Here is a 20,294-nt window from a genome sequence, read left to right on the forward strand (position 1 = left end):
AATTGATAATTTTAGTTAATGTTCATGTGTTGATCTGAACAAATGAATTTTTTTTCGGTGTGTTGTAATTTGAAAATTTGAATGTATTATCGTAGCTTTATTTTTATTTAAATCTTGTTCAATTTTGAATTTAATTGAAAGTAAAATTATTTTTGCATTAGATTTTTTAATTTAATAAATTAATTTTATATTATATTTTTTAAAATTTAATAACTTCGTAGATTGGATAACATAAAAAATTTTTAATTTGCAAATCAATCTAGCAAATAGCGAATTTGATATGGATTGAGTTAAATCCGCATATGATCCGTAGACAAATGAATTAGATTGGATTTGGATTTAGTTTCACTAATCCGTGATTGGATTTGATAGAAAATTTATAATTCACAAAATCGTGGATGAGATATGGGTTGATGTCCAATCTACAAAATCCGATCCGCGAACACCCCTACCACCAACACCAGATAGGTGGAGGAATAGGCATGGACCCCCACTGATAATCAAAGGTAAGTAAAAGATAAGCATCATGTGACGGGGGACGTGGAACAACATATGCAAATTAAATGAACAAGAACATCCAGTAAAGAACAAAGATTAACGATATATTTCGACCAATGACAAGAATGAAGCCCTCACTCTCGTCTAATGACAACTGCCCCCCGGAAAGTGATAAACAGTACCCATCAGACATCGAGATGTGATAGGAACGAAAGTCGACATCAATATGAAAATTGTAATATTTTCAAAACAGTAAATATGTGTTTGGTAGTGTCATTTTCGAAAACAACTTTACTAAATACTTAAATCATACTTATAATTAAAGAATAATTGTTTAACTAATACATACACAAACATATCATAAATAATTTAAACAAAATAATTATAAAAATTTAAATGATAATAAAATTTAATTATTAACATGAATTGAAAATAGTTTCATATTATCTTTATTTTTATACTATAATTAAAATATTACAATATCTATGATTTAAACAAAATAATTATAAAAATTACATGATGGGTATCATGCATTACCCAAGTAATCATGTTGCATGAAATTACAATTTTATCTCTTATATCATTCATCTCTACAATTTAGATTTCAAATCAAATCATTCATACAAAAGAATTAAAATAGAATAATAGTTTAATTTACAATATTCACTTTTAATCAATCAGGAATACAACAACAATCAGTTATTTACAAAATTAATTAATACAATGGAATCAACCCAATGAAAACATAGTGGCACAAGAGGAAAAAAAAGGACATCGGACAAACACGTATCTTAGTGAAAAGGTGATGACAAGAATCATTCATAAAAATGATCTAACAGGAAGTGTTTCCTGTGCAATAAATAAATGGCTGAGATTGAATGTATTGCCACAAAAATTGCCATGAGCACATGCTTTCGGTTATGATGCCCTACATCTTGCAATCTCAAGGTCTAGAGTTTGGGACCATGCCCTTAATATTGCCTACTGTGATGGAAGGTCCTGTTTCAATCTCACATGTCGTTGCAACTTCACGAAATTCATCCTTCTGATTCAAGGCATGAAATGGAAGATATAGTTTAGAAATTAAAACAGAATTATCATCATCAGCAAGGAAATGGGAGAATATATTGATCAATGATCGATCATAGAACCACTGAAACTACATTTGGGATTCAGGTACTTTGTCGAATGCAATAACTACCCATGAAGTGAGGATGGTTGATAGACATAAGCCATCAAGTAAAAAGTGCTTGTTCAACAAACAAGATGCAAAAACACAGCAGTTACAAACATAACTTGAAGCCAACATCAAAACAAAATTGTGCAAAACACAGAGCTGAAAATAATATATGGTATATATGTATACATAAGTTCCCAGTGTATTTCATATCCAATCACAACCATTTTGTTGTAATTTTAATGCATTTAGCAGAAATTAAAATGAAAAATGCAAATCATCAGATAATAACAAACTACATGTTCCTAGTGTATTATTTATACAATAAACCTCTAAAGCTTATGCAAGTACCTCGAAAAATAAACTTGTGATCGTGAAGACATAATGAGAATCAATATTATCATCATCATTACGATCACTTTTTAAAAAAACTCAGGATATGCAAAACCCCTAGTTGTAAAAAAAAGATTAATTCAAATGAGTATCTGTCCCTTAAATTAATCAAGCATGTTTGATAGAAGTCATTCTTTCTCTCCCCAGCCAATTCTATTTCAACTTTCAGCTATTTATCTGCCATTGCACTATTTTTTATAATCATCATCCCTCGTTCATCCAAATTCTTTGCAACCCAAGTGAATTAATGCGCTTATCTCTTATTCTCAATAACAAGACTTTCCAAATTGTCATTGCCAATATGTTAATTGCTTCTGAGTATGATATAATAAAACAAACGAATCATATGAGCTAACAAACAAATACCAATTTCTTTAATGATGGCTTCACTGATATTGCAGGCAAAGAAATTCCAGCTATTCCAATTGCAAGACACAAACAAGAAAGCAACTTGTAATACAACGTCTGTATCTCATACAGCTAAATTTAATATTTTATTTTTAAAAAAGGCAACCGTTAGATAGAGGTAGATACATCCAATGGTTAATATGCGTGATTACTAATTTTGGCTACCGGATATGCAGTTATTATTTCATCAATTAACTTATCTAAAAAATCACTGTCGTTGGATTGTGATGCCCCTCTCTCTCATAATATCAGCCTTTGTGTTTTCTCTCTGTTATTGTTCTCTCCTACATCCGAAATTTTGGATGAATGAAATTGGTATTCAAGAATATTCACCACCCATCACAGCAAAGAGCAAAGATATAGTTGAAGGAGTGCCATTTATTCGATCTGTCACTCTCGCTTCAATTCGTCGCTCAATTTCTCGCGCTCAGCTTCAATCTATCACTCTCAGCTTGAATTTTTCACTATCATGAATCATCTCTCTTGCTGTATCTCTCTCTTTGTCTTCCAATAATTTCGGTGAGCTCTTTCTCTCTCTCTAATTTAATATATGATTAAAATCTTATCATGTCATTAAATATGCTTGAATGTTCAGTTTAGCTTATGAATATTACTTGAAATTTCAGTTTCAATAATTTGATTTTACAATTGAGAAATTATTACTTGAAATATTGGGATGATTTCTAGGGATTGATAATTGAATGATAATTGCTAGGGATTGTCATTTTTTTCTTTTGAATAGATAGAGTTATAATTAAGTCATACTGCAATATTTCATCTTGAGATTCTGTTGTTCACAAAGAGGAAAAAAATCAGAAATAAAAAAAAAAAGAGTAATGATACAGTCACAAACTCTTGTACAAACTGACGTGGCATTAATTCATTGGTTGAATGAAAATATAAATTAATAAAAACAAATCATGTGGGCCAAGTGATATTTAATTCAACCAATTTTATCATGCCACATCAGTTTGTACAAAATAAATTTGTACAAGAGTTTGTGGCTGTATCATTACAAAAAAAAAAAAGGTTACATTATCGAGCATCAAGCAAATGAAAGTAATGGGGTTTGTTTTGATGAGCTGCGAATTGGGGCTTGTCATTTTATTGAATTATCTTCAATATAAGTGGAAAGTGATTTCTTCTCTCCAAAAAATTATTGTATATTTCCTTTTAAATTCTAGATTTGCATGTAGCTGATTTTTTATATTTGAATGATTTTATTAAATAATGTGCTGCTGCCAGTGGCATGAATTAATGTAGTCTCGCTAGTATTCGTGATTTGGGGTAATGATCTAATTGAACAATTATATTTCTATTATTCTTATATTTGAGTCCAATGATATTATGGTGGTTTTATGACAATATTCTATTGTTTTGTGCCGCAAATTGGCTAATGAGTTGTGTATGTGCTGGGTATATGCTATATGGGCTTGTTGTTGAATTTGCTTGACTTTGGATGTGATTCTTGTCATGTTTATAAGAAATAGACGCAGGTCTTTGTGTGGTAATGGAATTTTCTAAGTTGCCTTACGATAAATCTAGAGTCTTAAGTAACTATACTTTGTAACCTTAAACCTTTATGTGTAAGACTTGGTGTACTTGGTTGTGAAAGAATGTTAAATGTTGACCTATCTTCATTGGTGAAGATAAATGAAGTTACGATAGGTTTCTAATCGCTATAATCCTGACAATTTCTCTGGTGGACTTGTAATAATTTTATTCATGGCATGTAATTTGTTTTTATCAGGAGGCCCAGTTTGCTTGTGGTCTCAAATCTAGGGTAATATTTTAAATAAGTTTTGCAATATATGTGCTGCTATTTTTTTTCTTTTTATTTTAATTGGTTTTAATATTATTTGGAGGGGTATTATGATCTGCTGAAGCTTATCAAGCTGGTGCAGCAAGCAGGCCTTTATCTTAATCTTAGGATTGGTCCTTACGATTGTGCTTAGTAGAATTTTGTGTAGGTTACAATGAATATTTTTTTTGAAAAAGACCTGAGAAGACGCTCTATTTTTTTGCGTGTTTTTGAAATGAGTAAAACTTTTCTTTCTTATTTTCAGGGGTCCTAGTTTGCTGAAGTACATGCCAGGTATCAATCCCTCTAATATACTAACCCTTTATTAGGTGTAAAACATGATTTAAAACAATTCATAGCATGAGTTCTGTCATTATTGGTTTCAGTGCGTTGATTTTGATCTTGGTTACAACCCCATCAGCCCCTAGTCCTCATTCCCAGCAGCCTGTAATGCCTTTTTTTTTTTTTAAAGCACTGTACTTTGTTTTATGATGAAATTTGTTTGTATGACGCAAAATTGAGGAGATGGTAATAGTCATGATTTTAATGTATGCAGCAAAGGTCATTATGTTGAAATTAGTATGGGAGTTAGCATTTATACTTTGAATGTATTATATATTAGATCCAATTATTTGATTCAACTGAACCTTGTTTAAAAGTGCTTCTAAATTTTCTCATTACAAAGACTTAAGATACTGCGGCTTGCATGTTAAAACAGTGAAAGTGTTTCATGGATTTGATTAATTATGATCTTTGTTAGCATTGGTGATATACATATAGCATATGGAAGGAAATTAGAATTTTTTTTTCTTGTTTATGAATGCAAAGCTTCTTTTAGAATTTTGTAGATAAGACACTTTAAGATTATCTCTACTTTGTAGGTTATTATTCTTGTCAATTGCTTTGTTTGCCACACTACCAGGCTTTGCAGAGTACTTGTTGGTTTGTATGGATTGAGGTCTAGTGATTTTTTGTGATATTTCTTAAATTGTTAAGCATAAACATTTTGTTTGCTTCCTCAAACGGTATGAATGTTCTGCGTTCAACTTCCCTGTTCAATCATTCGTGTTACCTCTCTAGTTTTTCATTATTTTTCCTTTTGTTTCTTGAGTTTCCGTAGTCTTTAACTTTTCATTTGAAAGGATTTTGACCTGCTTGTTACAGCGTTCTTTAATCACGGTAGAAAATAAAAATACGACTTGAAGCAATAATTTATAGCGGGAATGGAAATGGTGGAAAATTAGAGATTGAAATTTTGTTATTTTAATTTGTTTATCTTTGTGGTTTTACTCTATCTTAGGAATTGTGAAGTTTTCTACTTTAATTTTCATATTATTTTTAACCAATTCTGTTCGTCTAAAGGTTCAATTATGTTTAAGTGGTAATATTAATGGGAACTTCTTTTAGAGTTTCGGCTTGTGTAAAGAAGATTTAGTTTAATTGAATATTTTTTCCCATGTAATTGAATAGCTTTTTATTTTAGTTAGGGGATATTTTAATGATCTAAAACTCACATAATCTTTAATATTTCAGTTGAATTATAGTTATTTGATTGTTAGATTTAATTTTGTTTGTTTTATTGTTTATTGGATTTTTCTGCTTGTCTTAATTCCTTGGATTGTAGTTGTAACATGTAATATAATTCTTTTGGGATTGATCTTGTTCGGTTATTTTGTTTATTGATGAGCTTCTTCTATTTTCACCATGAAAATATTATAGATAAACAATTTCATTAGTTGAGTTTTTAGGCCTGCGTAGATCCAACGAGGTTTAAATGGAGACTAGGATGTTGTTTGTGCATTATAATTGTGAGAGAACCTAAGGTTAAATGAGCTTTCAATTTTGTCAATTATGAACTCAATTAATGTTTCCATTTGTTCAACTATGTTTTTCTTTTGGGTTAAGCATAAAAATGACATGAAATGGTTAGATAATTTTCTTGTTGATTTTCCTAGCTGAGAGTGCTGATTACAATGTTATAAGGTATGATTTATTATTTTTGTATATTTCAACACTACTGGAATGATAGGCTTTCTCATTTTAGCTTGAAATTGTATTTGTGGATTTGTAAATTTGATTAAACAACGGATGGATTTGTTCAATATTCATTTGGATCGTACTCTTGTGCACATGTGTTGGTTTATATGGATTGAGATATGGTGTTGTTTATTTGCATTAGTTGTGTGATGACTTTGTTTTTTGGTTTCTTAATATTTTTGATTTGTCAAGCACAAACATTTTGTTTGGTTCCACAAATGATATGAATGTTTAGAGTTGATCAAGGCATCTGTTTAGTCGCTTTGCTCTTGCCTTTCCAATTTTTCATTATTTTTCCTTTTATTTCTTGAGTTGCTATCTTTAGTTTTTCATTTGGAGGATTTTGATTTGCTTGCTACCTTGTTGTTTGTTGCAGGAGTAAATGAAAATATTACATGAAGCAATAATTTGAAGCAAGAATGTAAATACAGAAAAATAGAGATTGAACTCTTGTTACTTGTAATTTCAATTTTTTTTTTGGGTACTCTAATCTTAGGGATTGTTGATTATTTTACTCCTATTATTTGTATTATTTTCCTTTGTCCAAATTTTCAATTATACTCCGGTGATTCTATTAGTAGTCCGGCATTTGTAAATGAAGATTCAGTTTAATTGAGTACTTTTACCAATGTGATACATTTTTCTTTAGTTACAGCTGATATTTTTCTTGGTCTAAAACCTGATTTTCCATTTTTTTTATTTGAAATAGAATTTTATTTTTCAAATTAGAATTTTTTTCAGAGAAAAACAAGAACAGGTCAATCTCTATGATTGTAATTCATAAATAATAACAATTGAAAGTGCTGATTATTTATATTGTTAAATTTTGATTCAAATTTGTGAAGTCTAATAAGTTTATGAAGTTTTGAAAAGTAAAGAGAGATGGAAATAAGTGCATCAATTTATTTTAAATATAAGTAAATACTATTAATTAAAATGATAAAATGAGAATAAATATGTATAAAGATTAGAAGTTCAGGTATAGGTACAATCAAGTTCAAAAGATCTCATGAAATAATGAAGATAAAAAGAAGGATACTCATTTAAACCAAAAGAAAAAAAAGATTGTTAACAAATTTCATGAGGCAAGATAGTAATAATAACAATTGTAGTAAGAGTAAAAAATAAATAATAATAGTGATAATAATACGAATAATATTTACAATTAATAACATAAGTTTTTTTGTTGAAGTAATTAGAAATTAATAAAACTAATTTTGAAAAGAAAATAGAGCGGTAAAAATTTAATTCGAATTCAAAAAATATTAATTCTTGATTTATTTTAGTTTAAAGATAAATAAATATAATTAATTGAATAATCAAATGGGCATAACATTTATAAACATCAAAAGTTAAGTATAAATATATTCAAGTTCAAGAAATTTTGACTTAGATCCCAAAAGAAAAATAAAAAAATAAATAAACACAAATAGATTAAGAAAGTATCAATTTTTGTACGTTTAAACATTTTATAACTTATGTTGTCATAAATTTTAAAAAATTAATTTTATGAGAAACACAGCAATTGCATGCACTCTTTATGTGCTATTTTTTATTTACTGTCGAAGTTTTCAATAGTTAAGGAAAATATTTAAAAAGTAAAGAGAAAGCTGAAATAAATATATTAATTTATTTGATGACTAAAAATAATCAATTAAAATGTTAAAATGAGAATAAATATGTATAAAGTTTAAAAGCTCAAGTATAAATATGATCAAATTCAAGAGATCTTATGAAGTAATGAAAATACAAAAAAAGGGGACTTAGATTATGGACCCAAAATATTAAAAAAAATTAAGGGTTGTAATAAAGATTTTTCATTATTATATGATAAGTTGATATTTGCTTAAATAGTAAGGGATCAAATATAATTCATCTTATTAATATTATCGTATTTGGTACGGGTGGGGTATATGCACTTCGCTATATTTGTAAATCCACCCCACTTCTAAAACATAATTATAATGAGTTCACAATAATTTTAAAAAATACAAACTAGTAAAAATTTTGTATAGTTAATCAATTAAATCATTATATTAAAATTTAATATAAGTTTAATTTTACTATTTTATTATTATGATATAAAAAAATTACCCAAATAAAATATGAGTTATTGTATCTAATAATTTAGATATTTAATTTTGTTACTTATAATCTAATATTTTTAAATAAAATCTAATTATTGTTTCACTACCCTTAAGTGTAAATGACATAAATTTGGTATTTAATAGGAATAACTGGAATTTTATTAAGTTAATTGGAATATTGAAAGCAAAACCAGTGGAATAATAGTTGAAACATATAAACTCATATGAGAGAAAGTATAAAGAAAATTAGGAACCTACTTAACCAAAAACAAAATTAGAAAAATAAATTTAATACTTAACCCGAATAATTGGAATCTTATGAAGTTAATGAGAATATTCAACACAAAATTAGAGGAATAATTAGCTAAAACACATGAACTAATAGCAAAGAAACTGCAATGAAAATTAGGAACTCATCTAACGGGAAATAAAAGTTAATTGGAATCTAACCCGAAATATTGGCACTTAATGAATTTAGTTGGAATATTAAACATAAAAGTAGTGGACTAATAAGTTGAAGTATATAAACCTATAAATGAAAAAGATTAACCAAAAGTAGGAACTAATCTAACAAAAAAAAAGTAATTTTGGTATTTAACCTAAATAATTATAATATTACTAAGTTAAATGGAATATTGTATGCAAAACCAGTGGAAAAATAATTGAAACGTATAAACCCACATATGAGAAACTATAACCAAAATTAGAGACTTGCATAACCAAAAATAAAATTATCAAAAACAAACTTGGTACTTCACCTGAATAATTGGAATCTTACGAAGTTAATGAGAATATTCAACGCAAAACTACAGGAATAATTAGTTGAAACACGTAAACCATTAAGAGAGAAAGTGTAACGAAAATAAGGAACTCATCCAACGAAAAATGAAAGTTACTTGGAATGTAACCCAAAATATTGGTACTTAACGAATTTAGTAGGAATATCAAACGCAAAACTAGTGGACTAATAAGTTGAAACATGTGAACCTATAAATGAAAAAACATAACCAAAATATGTGACTAATCAAACAAAAAAAATTAATATTGATATTTAACCCATATAATTGGAATCCTACCAACTCAATTGGAATATTGAACGCAAAACTAGTGGAAAAATAATTGAAACATATAAACCCACATATGAGAAACTATAACCAAAATTAGAGACTGACATAACCAAAAATAAAATTATCGAAAACAAACTTGGTACTTAACCTGAATAATTGAAATCTTACGAAATTAATGAGAATATTCAACGCAAAACTACAGGAATAATTAGTTGAAACACGTAAACCATTAAGAGAGAAAGTGCAACGAAAATAAGGAACTCATCCAACGAAAAATGAAAGTTACTTAAAATGTAACCCAAAATATTGGTACTTAACGAATTTAGTAGGAATATCAAACGCAAAACTAGTGGACTAATAAGTTGAAATATACGAACCTATAAATGAAAAAGCATAACCAAAATATGTGACTAATCAAACAAAAAAAATTAATATTGATATTTAGCCCATATAATTGGAATCCTACCAACTCAATTGGAATATTAAACGTAAAACCAGTGGAAAAATAATTGAAACGTATAAACCCACATATGAGAAACTATAACCAAAATTAGAGACTTACATAACCAAAAATAAAATTATCGAAAACAAACTTGGTACTTAACCTGAATAATTGAAATCTTACGAAATTAATGGGAATATTCAACGCAAAACTAGAAGAATAATTAGTTGAAACACGTGAACCATTAAGAGAGAAAGTGCAACGAAAATAAGGAACTATCTAACGAAAATAAGGAACTATCTAACGAAAAATGAAAGTTAATCGGAATATAACCCAAAATATTGGTACTTAATGAATTTAGTAGGAATATCAAACGCAAAACTAGTGGACTAATAAGTTGAAACATATGAACCTATAAATGAAAAAGCATAACCAAGATATGTGACTAATAAAACAAAAAAAATTAATATTGATATTTAACCCATATAATTGAAATCTTACCAAGTTAATTGGAATATTGAACGCAAAACTAGTGGAATAATAGTTGAAACACATAAACCAAATAGGGAGAAAGTTTAACCGAATTTAGAAACTTAACTAACGAGAAATAAATTTAATTGGAATTTAACCCAAAATACTAGTATTTAACGAGTTTAGTAGGAATATTAAACATAAAACTAATGGATTGGAAAGTGGAAATAAGCAAACCAATTAGTGAGAAAGTTTAACCGAAATTTGAAAATGTAAAAGTAACTTGGAACATCCACCTAATATATTGATATATAACCAAAAAAATTGAGACATAAGTATTTTACTTTTTTTTTTAACTTTTATTAAAATTAAAAATAATTTTCTCACTCAAATATTGTTTGTATTAAATATTTATAAATTTTCTTAATTTTTTTCATTTATTTTATTTTTTCTATATTAAATTATAATTTAAAAAAATTTATTAAATGAACAACCGGTAAAATACCGGTTGTTCAAATTGCCTTTTTACTATTAAAGCGGCTGTATTACATACAGCACTGTACTATAGGATGACTCATATTTATATTATTATTCCAAGGCGACTGACGCAGTCGCTGCTTCTAAGGGGGACAAGTGTCCCTTGTCTTTTTTGTACTTTATTAAATATTTTTATTTTACATTGGAGCCTCGTAAAACTAAGATAAAATACTTTTGTTATACAACCACCTTTTATATATTTATTTAATCTTTTTCTTAAGAAAATAAAAAACATATAGAGTCATTATTATACATTAAATTTATTAAACAAATTGTACAAGTAAAAATAATTTTTTACTCTAAGTCACTAAATTACATAACAAAAATATTGATATTTATAATAAAAAATTATTTGAATATACTAAATTAATTATACGAAATAGTTTGAATATCTAAATCAAAATTTAAGTTCAAAATAAGTTAAATTCACTCCATTAATAATTAAGAGGACATTCATCTCAAATTATTTATAAATATCATAATAAAAGATAGGGGTTAAAATAAGAATTGAAAAATAATAATGGTGCATTGGTGTTTCATTTTAAATCTTATCTCAGAAAAATAAAATTTAAAGTGAAAAAAATTATGTAAAGTTGTTAATTGTCATGTTAAACAAATGTTGCAGTCGATTTAAATTTTTAAATAAATATAATTTTTTCAAAAAAATTGAAAGAAATCATAATATAATAATTAAGCATAAAAATAAAGATTATTGTCAAGGCAAAAGACTTTTTTCATTACAATTGTATGGGTAAAAATAAAATTATAACTGTTACAAGGACTATAATTGATAATCCGTGCTACAAGTAAAAACTAAAACAATAACAAAAGCATTTAATAAAGTACAAAAAAGATAAGGGACACTTGTCCCCCTTAGAAGCAGCGACTGCGTTAGTCGCTCCCAAAGGCGACTGACGCTAGCACTGCTCATATATTTATATTATTATTGCTAGTATGGATGATATCATTGTTTGTTGTCTATTAACAACACAATGACAATGACAATTTGCGTATGGGCTATGATTGATATTTACTTGAGACCTAAAAATTATGAGTTATAATTTATACGATAATGAGAAGTACGTAAAAATCGAATGAAAACGGTGTGAGAATTTGTTTAATTCCGAAGAAACTTCCAAATACATTGATAGATACAGATATTGTTAAGATTTCGTCGTCATTTGGTTTTTTAGGGTTCATTACTGCATGTTTTGGTAAAAACCTCTTTTAGTTTATTTAATGCTTTAAGCCTTTAACCAATTCTTTCGGGTACCAAGCAATTTCTTTTGGTCCTTCAACTTAAATTGACTCAGTTGACATCTTAATTTTAATTTTGCAGATTTGAAAGAATAAAGATTTTTGAGGACTAGAATAACATTGAACTAAAGGCATAAAGACACTTGACAGTCATAAATTCAACACAATCAAATTTGTTTCATCCACGTTGGCTATCATAAAAGGAGTTACCAGTGCCTGGACAATCACATAAATTCAAAGATAACCTGAGTAACGGCCACAACAGAACACAAGTTTGTAATTCACAAAACTCAAATTAATACAGAATGCACATTACTAATTATGCTGGGTACTAGTTAAAAGATGCAAGCCGGTCCAACACTGTCAACAGAGATCCTAAAACTCATTCATAAACTTCAGCACAGATGCCGTTTCCTAAAGGGTTGGGTAACTTATGTTTACCTATCCATATATGGACACAACATAGTCCATGAAGATAATCAAGATGTAAAAAATCAAGATGACATTATTGAAAAACATTCACTTAAAAATATTTTCTTTCAAACATAAGATCATCCACTACATTGAGTCAATTAAATTTGAAACAAAAGGTTAAAACACTGTCTGACCTTAAACCTTCTACCAAACTCAATACATCATAACCAAAATGAAAAGATTTATCATTTAGGCAACACTTAGTCACCCTTTCTTCTGAACGAGCATCCCTCAGTGAGTCTGGCACGACCACCAGTGGGCTGGCACAGAACGGATTGGCAGTTGCCACAAACCACAACAGTTTGAGAGTGGCTGAAAACAGTTGTTCTGCATTTACAGACAAACCAAAAAGTGAGAGTCGATATCTATTTATAAATTTAAATGAAAATATAAATAAAAACTCAAGATATTTACATGTTGAAACAACCCTGACATTTCACATCCTGCACCAATAATGTGAAAAAGGAAAAAGCAGTCAGTCCGGCAAATAGAATAAATATGAAAAAGAATAAACCAACCAAACTCAGCTGAAAGAAAAAAGGCTCCACAGGTTATGACTTAAAGATAGAATTCACACCCGTAACAAACATTTAATCTTAAATCAAATACTATATCGTTAAAATCTACTTGTTATCATCGTTACTCTATGAACAATTTGTTTATGAACAAGAAATTTGAGATTTTGTCCTTCCGGAAATAAAAATTTTAGAATTACAATATCCCAACCTTTGCAAGAATTGGAAAATAAACCTATTACCATTTTAACAGAAGATACTAACACAGCAACAACAACAACAAATAGAACTTTAATAGAAGGTATATTACCATGAAAAAGGAATTGGGGGATTGAACAAGCCGCTTAAGCTTGTGCTTCTTCTTCTCAAGCTCAGCAGGAGGATTCAACAAATCAATATCATTTTGGAGAACCTATTCACATTCACAAATAAAAAGACAAAGAAGCAACATTATTACCCACCAAAAAAGAAAGAAAAATATCAACACTAAAACAAAATTATATTTACAAGTTAATTTTTGGTTATAACAATCATAATAATCTAGTGCTTCTATTGATGTTATATATGTATGGTAGTAGCTAAACTCTTTGCAGAGAACTGGAAAGTCTAGAAAATAGCCACTGTAAGCTAAGTGCAACAATCCTCATTTTTTGTCACAAATCTCAAATTCTCAGTTAGACCTCCAAGTTTTTTGTTACTGACTCTTAAATTTTTGTAGTACATACAATATATCATATATCATATAACACACAAAAGCTAAGGATATACAAATTTTAAGATATGACAGACAATTTGAGAGTACCTATCACTAGTCAACATCTCAAAGAAAATTGAAAATTAACAAGATAAGACATCGCCTAACCAAATAAAAAAAACTATATGGACATTTTATTCTTGCTAGAACTAGATTTTATCAATTCCCAAAACTAGTTGATTTACATGAATCAATAGAAAAAAAAAACAAAACAAAACACATACAAAATAGTAGTCTCGTAATAAAACAAGCACACAAGCATCATAAAATATAACAAATAAAAAAAAAATTGCTTTTTTTTTTCTTTTAAAGAATAACATATAGATCAATTAAATGACAAGCACCCAGAAGATAGAGAGATGAAAACGCAAGAGGCAAACATCCATGGCTAAATGGTTAAAGTGCCCAACCTAATAAAGAGGCAAATTCGCCGCTCTGCCGGAATATACAGATGGAATAGAATATGGATCGGATAACTCAGAACTAGATTTTTTCAATTCCCAAAACTAGTTGATTTACATGAATCAATAGAAAAAAAAAACAAAACACATGCAAAATAGTAGCCTCGTAATAAAACAAGCACACAAACATCATAAAATATAACAAATAAAACAAAAAAAAATTGCTTTTTTTCTTTTAAAGAATAACATATAGATCAATTAAATGACAAGCACCCAGAAGATAGAGAGATGAAAACGCAAGAGGCAAACATCCATGGCTGAATGGTTAAAGCGCCCAACCTATACAAACCTAATAAAGAGGCAAATTCGCCGATATCGATATGCTCTGCCGGAATATACAGATGGAACAGAATATGGATCGGATAAATCAGAACTACATTTTATCAATTCCCAAAACTAGTTGATTTACATGAATCAATAGAAAAAAAAAAACAAAACAAAACACATACAAAATAGTAGCCTCGTAATAAAACAAGCACACAAGCATCATAAAATATGAAATATGAACTCACCATGCTTGCTATTGCTACACGAGATCCAGGAGGAAACCCTAGAAATTCCTAGCTGCAAAGAGTAACTCAGGAGGCGGAGAGGCTTGCAACGAAATTAAATGGTTATATAAAAATAGGAATTGCTCTCTTCTTCACCGTTGGATTAATCATTTGTGGATCCTGACCGTTCGCTGGGTTTTATTGCTTTGTTCTGGGGCCGAGCCTCTTGGGGCATCATATGGGCTTCGTAAAAATTGTGATTCCAAGATGAGGGGAGCTTTTTATTATTGCTCTCACTCTTCACGTTTTTTCTTTCTTAATAAAGTTTGCCATTCATATAAAAGAATATTGGTAAAGTTATATTTTTAAGTTATGATAAAATATTATATCTGCAAAATAAAAATATAAAATGATTTTCACGCTTGCCTTTATTTACTACTAGTTATAATGCCTTGGTTCACCCTTCTTTCCCACTGATTTCATACAACAATATGAAAGCTTTTATAGAAAGAATTTAAAGGTTGTTTGTTAAATATCTGAAATTTGAAATTTTTTTAATTTCAGACTTTTTCTATAATATGCTTGTTTATTTTTTGGAACTTATATGTGATTTTTAGATATTAACATCTAAATAAAAAAAATAAACTTTTGTGACTTTATCTGAATGAAAAAAGGTATGAATGACAAGTAAATATTATATTCTAAAAATATCTCTAAAAAATAATTTATTTTCTAAATTATAAAATCTAATCCTCTTTTTTTGTTTTAATTTACAAGGACATAAATGTCAAATAACCAAATTTAAGATTTTTTTTATTGTGAAAACAAATAAAATGCCACTTATATTCAAATATTTTTAAAAAAATAAACGTGTCATTCATATTTTCATAATTAGATCCATTCAAACTTTAGAAAAATTCAAACATATTTAAATTTCAGACAAAAAAACGAATGATAACTTACTTTTGCTCTTCTTATGAGAAAACTTTGACAAACAAAACTCTTAAATAACCAACAATCTTTCCCGGCAGATGGTTATAAGAAAACAAACATTAGTTTTAAGAAAATGAATTTCTCACCACAAATAGCACAACATTAACAGTGAATTTCATAATATTTAAATTACAAATAGTTTTTAATGTTTTACAAATTAGTCAGTTACACTCCTATTTAGTACTTGAGCTTAAATTAAAAGGATAAGTGCAAGCGCATGAAGTGGTATTGGAGCATGGTTTCATTAGTTAATTCTAATTAGAAGATCCAATAGTTTATGAAGAAAATAGACTATTTAGATTTAGGGCTTGGTAATTACTATAATAAGAAGGTAACTTTAGATATAGATTGTAACATAGAAGGAAATTTTACACACAACCGATATATAGAAAATTCTCAGTTAAATAGTTTAGTAGATTTGTTAATAAATTTAGGTAGAAATTTAAAATTAAAATTTGAGAAGATTGATAAGAATCTTAAATTATTTTTAGTTAGTTTAAGAGAAAATAGAGCAAATTTTAAGAGTGTAGAAGAAAAACTAGACTTTATAAAAGATTAAAATAAGATTTCAAGGTTAGAAGAAGGAAAATTAAGACTAATGCAATTAGAAAAAAGCCAAAGATTTAGAAATTATACCCACTTCAGATTTAGAAGATTTGATATGAAGATTTGAAAAATTAAAATTAACACTAATATAGGAAAACTTCAACCCAAGAAATCTAAGAGCTATAGATATTACTAATGGATAAAGGTGAGCAGATAGTCAGTAGCAGTAAATTAGAAGATAATTATTTGAAAAGATTATTTAGTAGAAGTCTAGAAGTCTAGAAGAAAATAAGATGAGAATGTTAAAATAGAAAAGTTTAGGCGGGATAAATTAGATTTAGTTAATTCGAATATCATATATAAAAAATAGAATTTATTGAATTTATTTAATAAATCTTTGCTATATCCACATTATAGTGAAAGATATGTGCCATTACTTATGAAAATCAAATGATTAAATTAGATTTAATAGATAAGCATTCCTATAATTAGATTAGTAATAAAGACCTTAAATAAGCTCATTTAGGTTAGTTATAATAGGAGTAAAACGATTATATAGAGAAAATTTAGGTGCAAAAACTTTAGTTTGGCTTTATGATGATCAGTTTACAAATATAGAATAAGGACTTTTAGGAAGCATAGAACTAGATATGAACAATAATGGAGGAATAGTATATTTTACCCCAGATTATTTAGTAAAAGCTAATACTTTTGCAAAAATTTAAGATTGGGGATTAAAACTAAAGGCTGTCATATGAAAAGGATATTATCGTTTCATTACCAAAGTTATTATGACATTTCATATTAGTACTATGGTTTACCGAAAAGTGTATTTTACTACTAAACGTTTGCACAGTTATCATTTCACTACTATTCCATTAAGAAAACGTTAATGTTCAACAGAAATTATGTTAAAAGTCAATTTTACTCCTAGGAATGTTAAAGACAATTTTACCTTTAGAAACGAAAGAAATAATAAGAGCAAATACAAGAAATGCCCAAGAAAATAGCCGTTAGAACAAAAAATGCCTATTTTTTAGCTTATAAAAGCTAGAATTTTAGGCTTACAATCATATTAGGAAACCATTTTATCAACACCAGTAGCCTCACGATCATAATCAACACATCAACCTTATAAACACACTGGCAAACCCATTTGAAACACCCTAGCAGCCTCATTTGAATACTAACAACCCCATCTCAATAGCAGTAACATGATAAACACTACAACATGTTTTCAAACATACCACCTGCCTCACTTGAACACTAACAACCCTTTTTCAAACACACTACTAACCTAACTTAAACAACCCTTGCTTCAACATGTAAGTTTCTTGAGTTTTTGTAATCTTAATATCTATTTATAAATTTAAATAAAAATATAAATATAAATAGAAACTCAAGAAACTTATATGTTGAAACAACCCTGACATTTCACATTCTACATCAATAATGTGAAAAGGAAAAAGCAGTCAGTCCAACAAATTGTATAATACGAAAAAGAATTAAAAAAACCAAACTCAGCCAGATACATTGGCACTAATTTAGTAGTATTTTACTTAAGAAAAAAAAGAGTCAACGACGAGTTATGACTTAAAGATGGAATTCAAACTCATAACAAACATTTGATTTTAAAACAAATACTATTTCATAAAAGTCCACTTCTTATCATCATTATGCTATGAACAAGACATTTGAGATTTTGTACTTCCACAAATAAAAACTTTAGAATTACAATATAACCTTTGGAAGAATTGGAAAATAAACCTATTATCATTCTAACAGAAGATTTTGACACAGTAACAACATCAACAATAAAACATTAATAGAAGGCACATTACCATGAAAAAGGAATTGGGTGACTGAACAAGACGCTTAAGCTTGTGCTTCTTCATTTCAAGCTCAGCCGGAGGATTCAACAAATCAATATCATTTTGGAGAACCTATTCCCACATTCACAAATAAAAAGACAGGAGCAACATTATTGACCAGAAAATACAAATATATAAACAAAAATAAAATTATATTTGTAAATTAATTTTTGGTTATATTGATCACAATAATCTTGTACTTCTATCAACATTATGTATGTATGGTAGTAGCTAAATATTTTACAGAGAATTGGAGAGTCTAGAAAACAGCCAAACAATCCTCACTTTTTGCCACAAATCTCAAATTCTTAGTTAGGCTTCCATGTCTTATGTTACTGACTCTTAAATTTTTGTTGTAACAGAAAATTTTAGATTACCTATCATCTACCACTCTTCAATATCTCAACGAAAATCTAAAGTTAACAAGTAAGTTAAGAGACAGCATCACAAAAAATCTAAAGTGGTCAACATCATCAAACACATATCTTAACCTCAACCTATGCTTACCATCAGCCCTTGGTTTATACATATACACTTCAATATAATCTTTCAATTGAGTAGTGATCAAATTATAATATGAGTCAGATGTATTTGCCAATAATTGAGGATCTGTATCAATTGATTCGTTGTCAAAACTAGATCCCCCATCGTCCATAATTTGTGTATCTTCAACTATGTTTTAGTGATTTATATGACTACCATTAGTAGCAATTTCCTTGTCAAAATATGACAACCAATCATCATCGTCATCGTCATCAACATTCTGCTGAACATTCTCATTCCCAATAATTTATGGTTCATCTCGGCTTCGCTCTTAGAAGGTGATTCATCTTCATTAGCATCAGTCTCATTAATCTTACACCCAACATTCTCAGCAAGGTTTGCTTGTGGCCCATGTATGCATTCATGCCTAGATTGTGGTTCATTTCCACTTTCATTTACACATGCAACTTGCTCTGCAGATAGCTGAACTCCTGGCATGTAGCAGAGATTGTAGCACCCCACCAAGTGGTAAATCAAGATGTAGGGTTGGCAACACACTAACCTCATACACTGTCACTTCAAATCTGTCGTGTGCTGTGAACATAATCCGCAACATTGCATCAAAATCTACAATGACTTCCATATTACTCCTTGGGCTTGTGACTATTAATTGCACACTTTAAGGAGTGGTCAACCCATCTTCACCACCTTATTCTTCAGCTGCAGTAGACTGTATTCATCTGGTTCAATCAACTTTTACAATATTTTTTGTTTTTGTAGATTATATGTAGTGGTATTGGTAACATGATTTGCAAAAAGCAACCAGTGTAGTAAGATTGGTAACGTTAATTCTGGTAATATGAACATAACATAATTCACAACTTAACTATAAAAAGCAAACAATGAACAAAAATTAAATGCTTATATTGGTTACAAGATCTACAAAATCTACAAAAAATAAGGAAACATTCTCAAAGCTTGATCTTTAATAATAACACAATTAACACAAAATTAACAAATTTAACAAAATTGTAATGTCAGTACCTTGGAAAACGACAAGAACACAATAACAAAAAATTATACTACAAAATTAATATTATAATCTATGAAATTCAAGTATCATTCACAATAAAATAATAATAACAATTTAATTAACGAAAAAAACTAATGAATAATACGCCAGTAAAAAAGAAGAGTCAACAACTCACAGTGGAGAGCGCAAATAGTAGTGGAGTCGGCCGTCACTCAGCAGCAAGGGAGAGAGATCGGAGGCAAAGATTCCATAGTGAGAGAGAGGGCCGATCGATTTTGTTCTCAAATATTTTGCCAAAACGTAGCGTTTTGGCAGGTTCGGAATGTCTTTAATGCCCTAATATCTGGAAATATCTTTTATGCCCTTATTATATCAACAAGACATTAGCAAAATTTTAATGTTCTTTAATGTTATTAACGGAATGGTAGTGAAATAATAACCGCGCAAATGTTTGATTGTATAAAAATGGGAATTGCGTTGTTCGTCACCGTTGGATGA

General features: G+C 28.6%; 2 protein-coding genes and 3 long non-coding RNA genes across 5 annotated transcripts in view; 2 read left to right on the forward strand and 3 right to left on the reverse strand.

Moving 5' to 3' along the window:
* Nucleotides 1-13,273, forward strand: part of LOC127900465 (uncharacterized) — a 29,893-nt gene extending 16,620 nt beyond the window's left edge. Inside the window, exon 2 of the long non-coding RNA XR_008052647.1 lies at nt 13,200-13,273. This is a non-coding gene — a long non-coding RNA (uncharacterized LOC127900465). The remainder of the gene's footprint in view (nt 1-13,199) is intronic.
* LOC127898633 (40S ribosomal protein S27-2) overlaps nt 1-15,005 on the reverse strand; it is a 32,003-nt gene extending 16,998 nt beyond the window's left edge. Inside the window, exon 1 of the mRNA XM_052435622.1 lies at nt 14,892-15,005. Within this exon, the coding sequence (XP_052291582.1) occupies nt 14,892-14,894 (3 nt within the window). The 5' untranslated portion in view covers nt 14,895-15,005. The remainder of the gene's footprint in view (nt 1-14,891) is intronic.
* On the reverse strand, nt 1,116-2,503 carry LOC102610250 (uncharacterized). Its single transcript, XR_008052648.1, has 2 exons — nt 2,435-2,503; nt 1,116-1,543 (listed from the first exon to the last, which is right to left on the reverse strand). It is a non-coding gene; the product is annotated as an uncharacterized LOC102610250 (long non-coding RNA).
* On the forward strand, nt 2,661-6,950 carry LOC127900462 (uncharacterized). The gene is made up of 3 exons (XR_008052643.1): nt 2,661-2,995; nt 4,543-4,571; nt 6,691-6,950. It is a non-coding gene; the product is annotated as an uncharacterized LOC127900462 (long non-coding RNA).
* Nucleotides 12,694-15,039, reverse strand: LOC102608967 (40S ribosomal protein S27-2). Its single transcript, XM_052435619.1, has 4 exons — nt 14,892-15,039; nt 13,475-13,576; nt 13,064-13,092; nt 12,694-12,976 (listed from the first exon to the last, which is right to left on the reverse strand). The coding sequence occupies exons 1-4, from the start codon at nt 14,892-14,894 to the stop codon at nt 12,850-12,852; spliced, it is 261 nt and encodes an 86-aa protein (XP_052291579.1). The 5' UTR covers nt 14,895-15,039; the 3' UTR covers nt 12,694-12,849.
* Between the last annotated feature and the right edge of the window lie 5,255 nt (nt 15,040-20,294).

This window comes from Citrus sinensis, chromosome 2 (assembly GCF_022201045.2).
Source record: "Citrus sinensis cultivar Valencia sweet orange chromosome 2, DVS_A1.0, whole genome shotgun sequence".
Classification (NCBI taxonomy): Eukaryota; Viridiplantae; Streptophyta; class Magnoliopsida; order Sapindales; family Rutaceae; genus Citrus; species Citrus sinensis.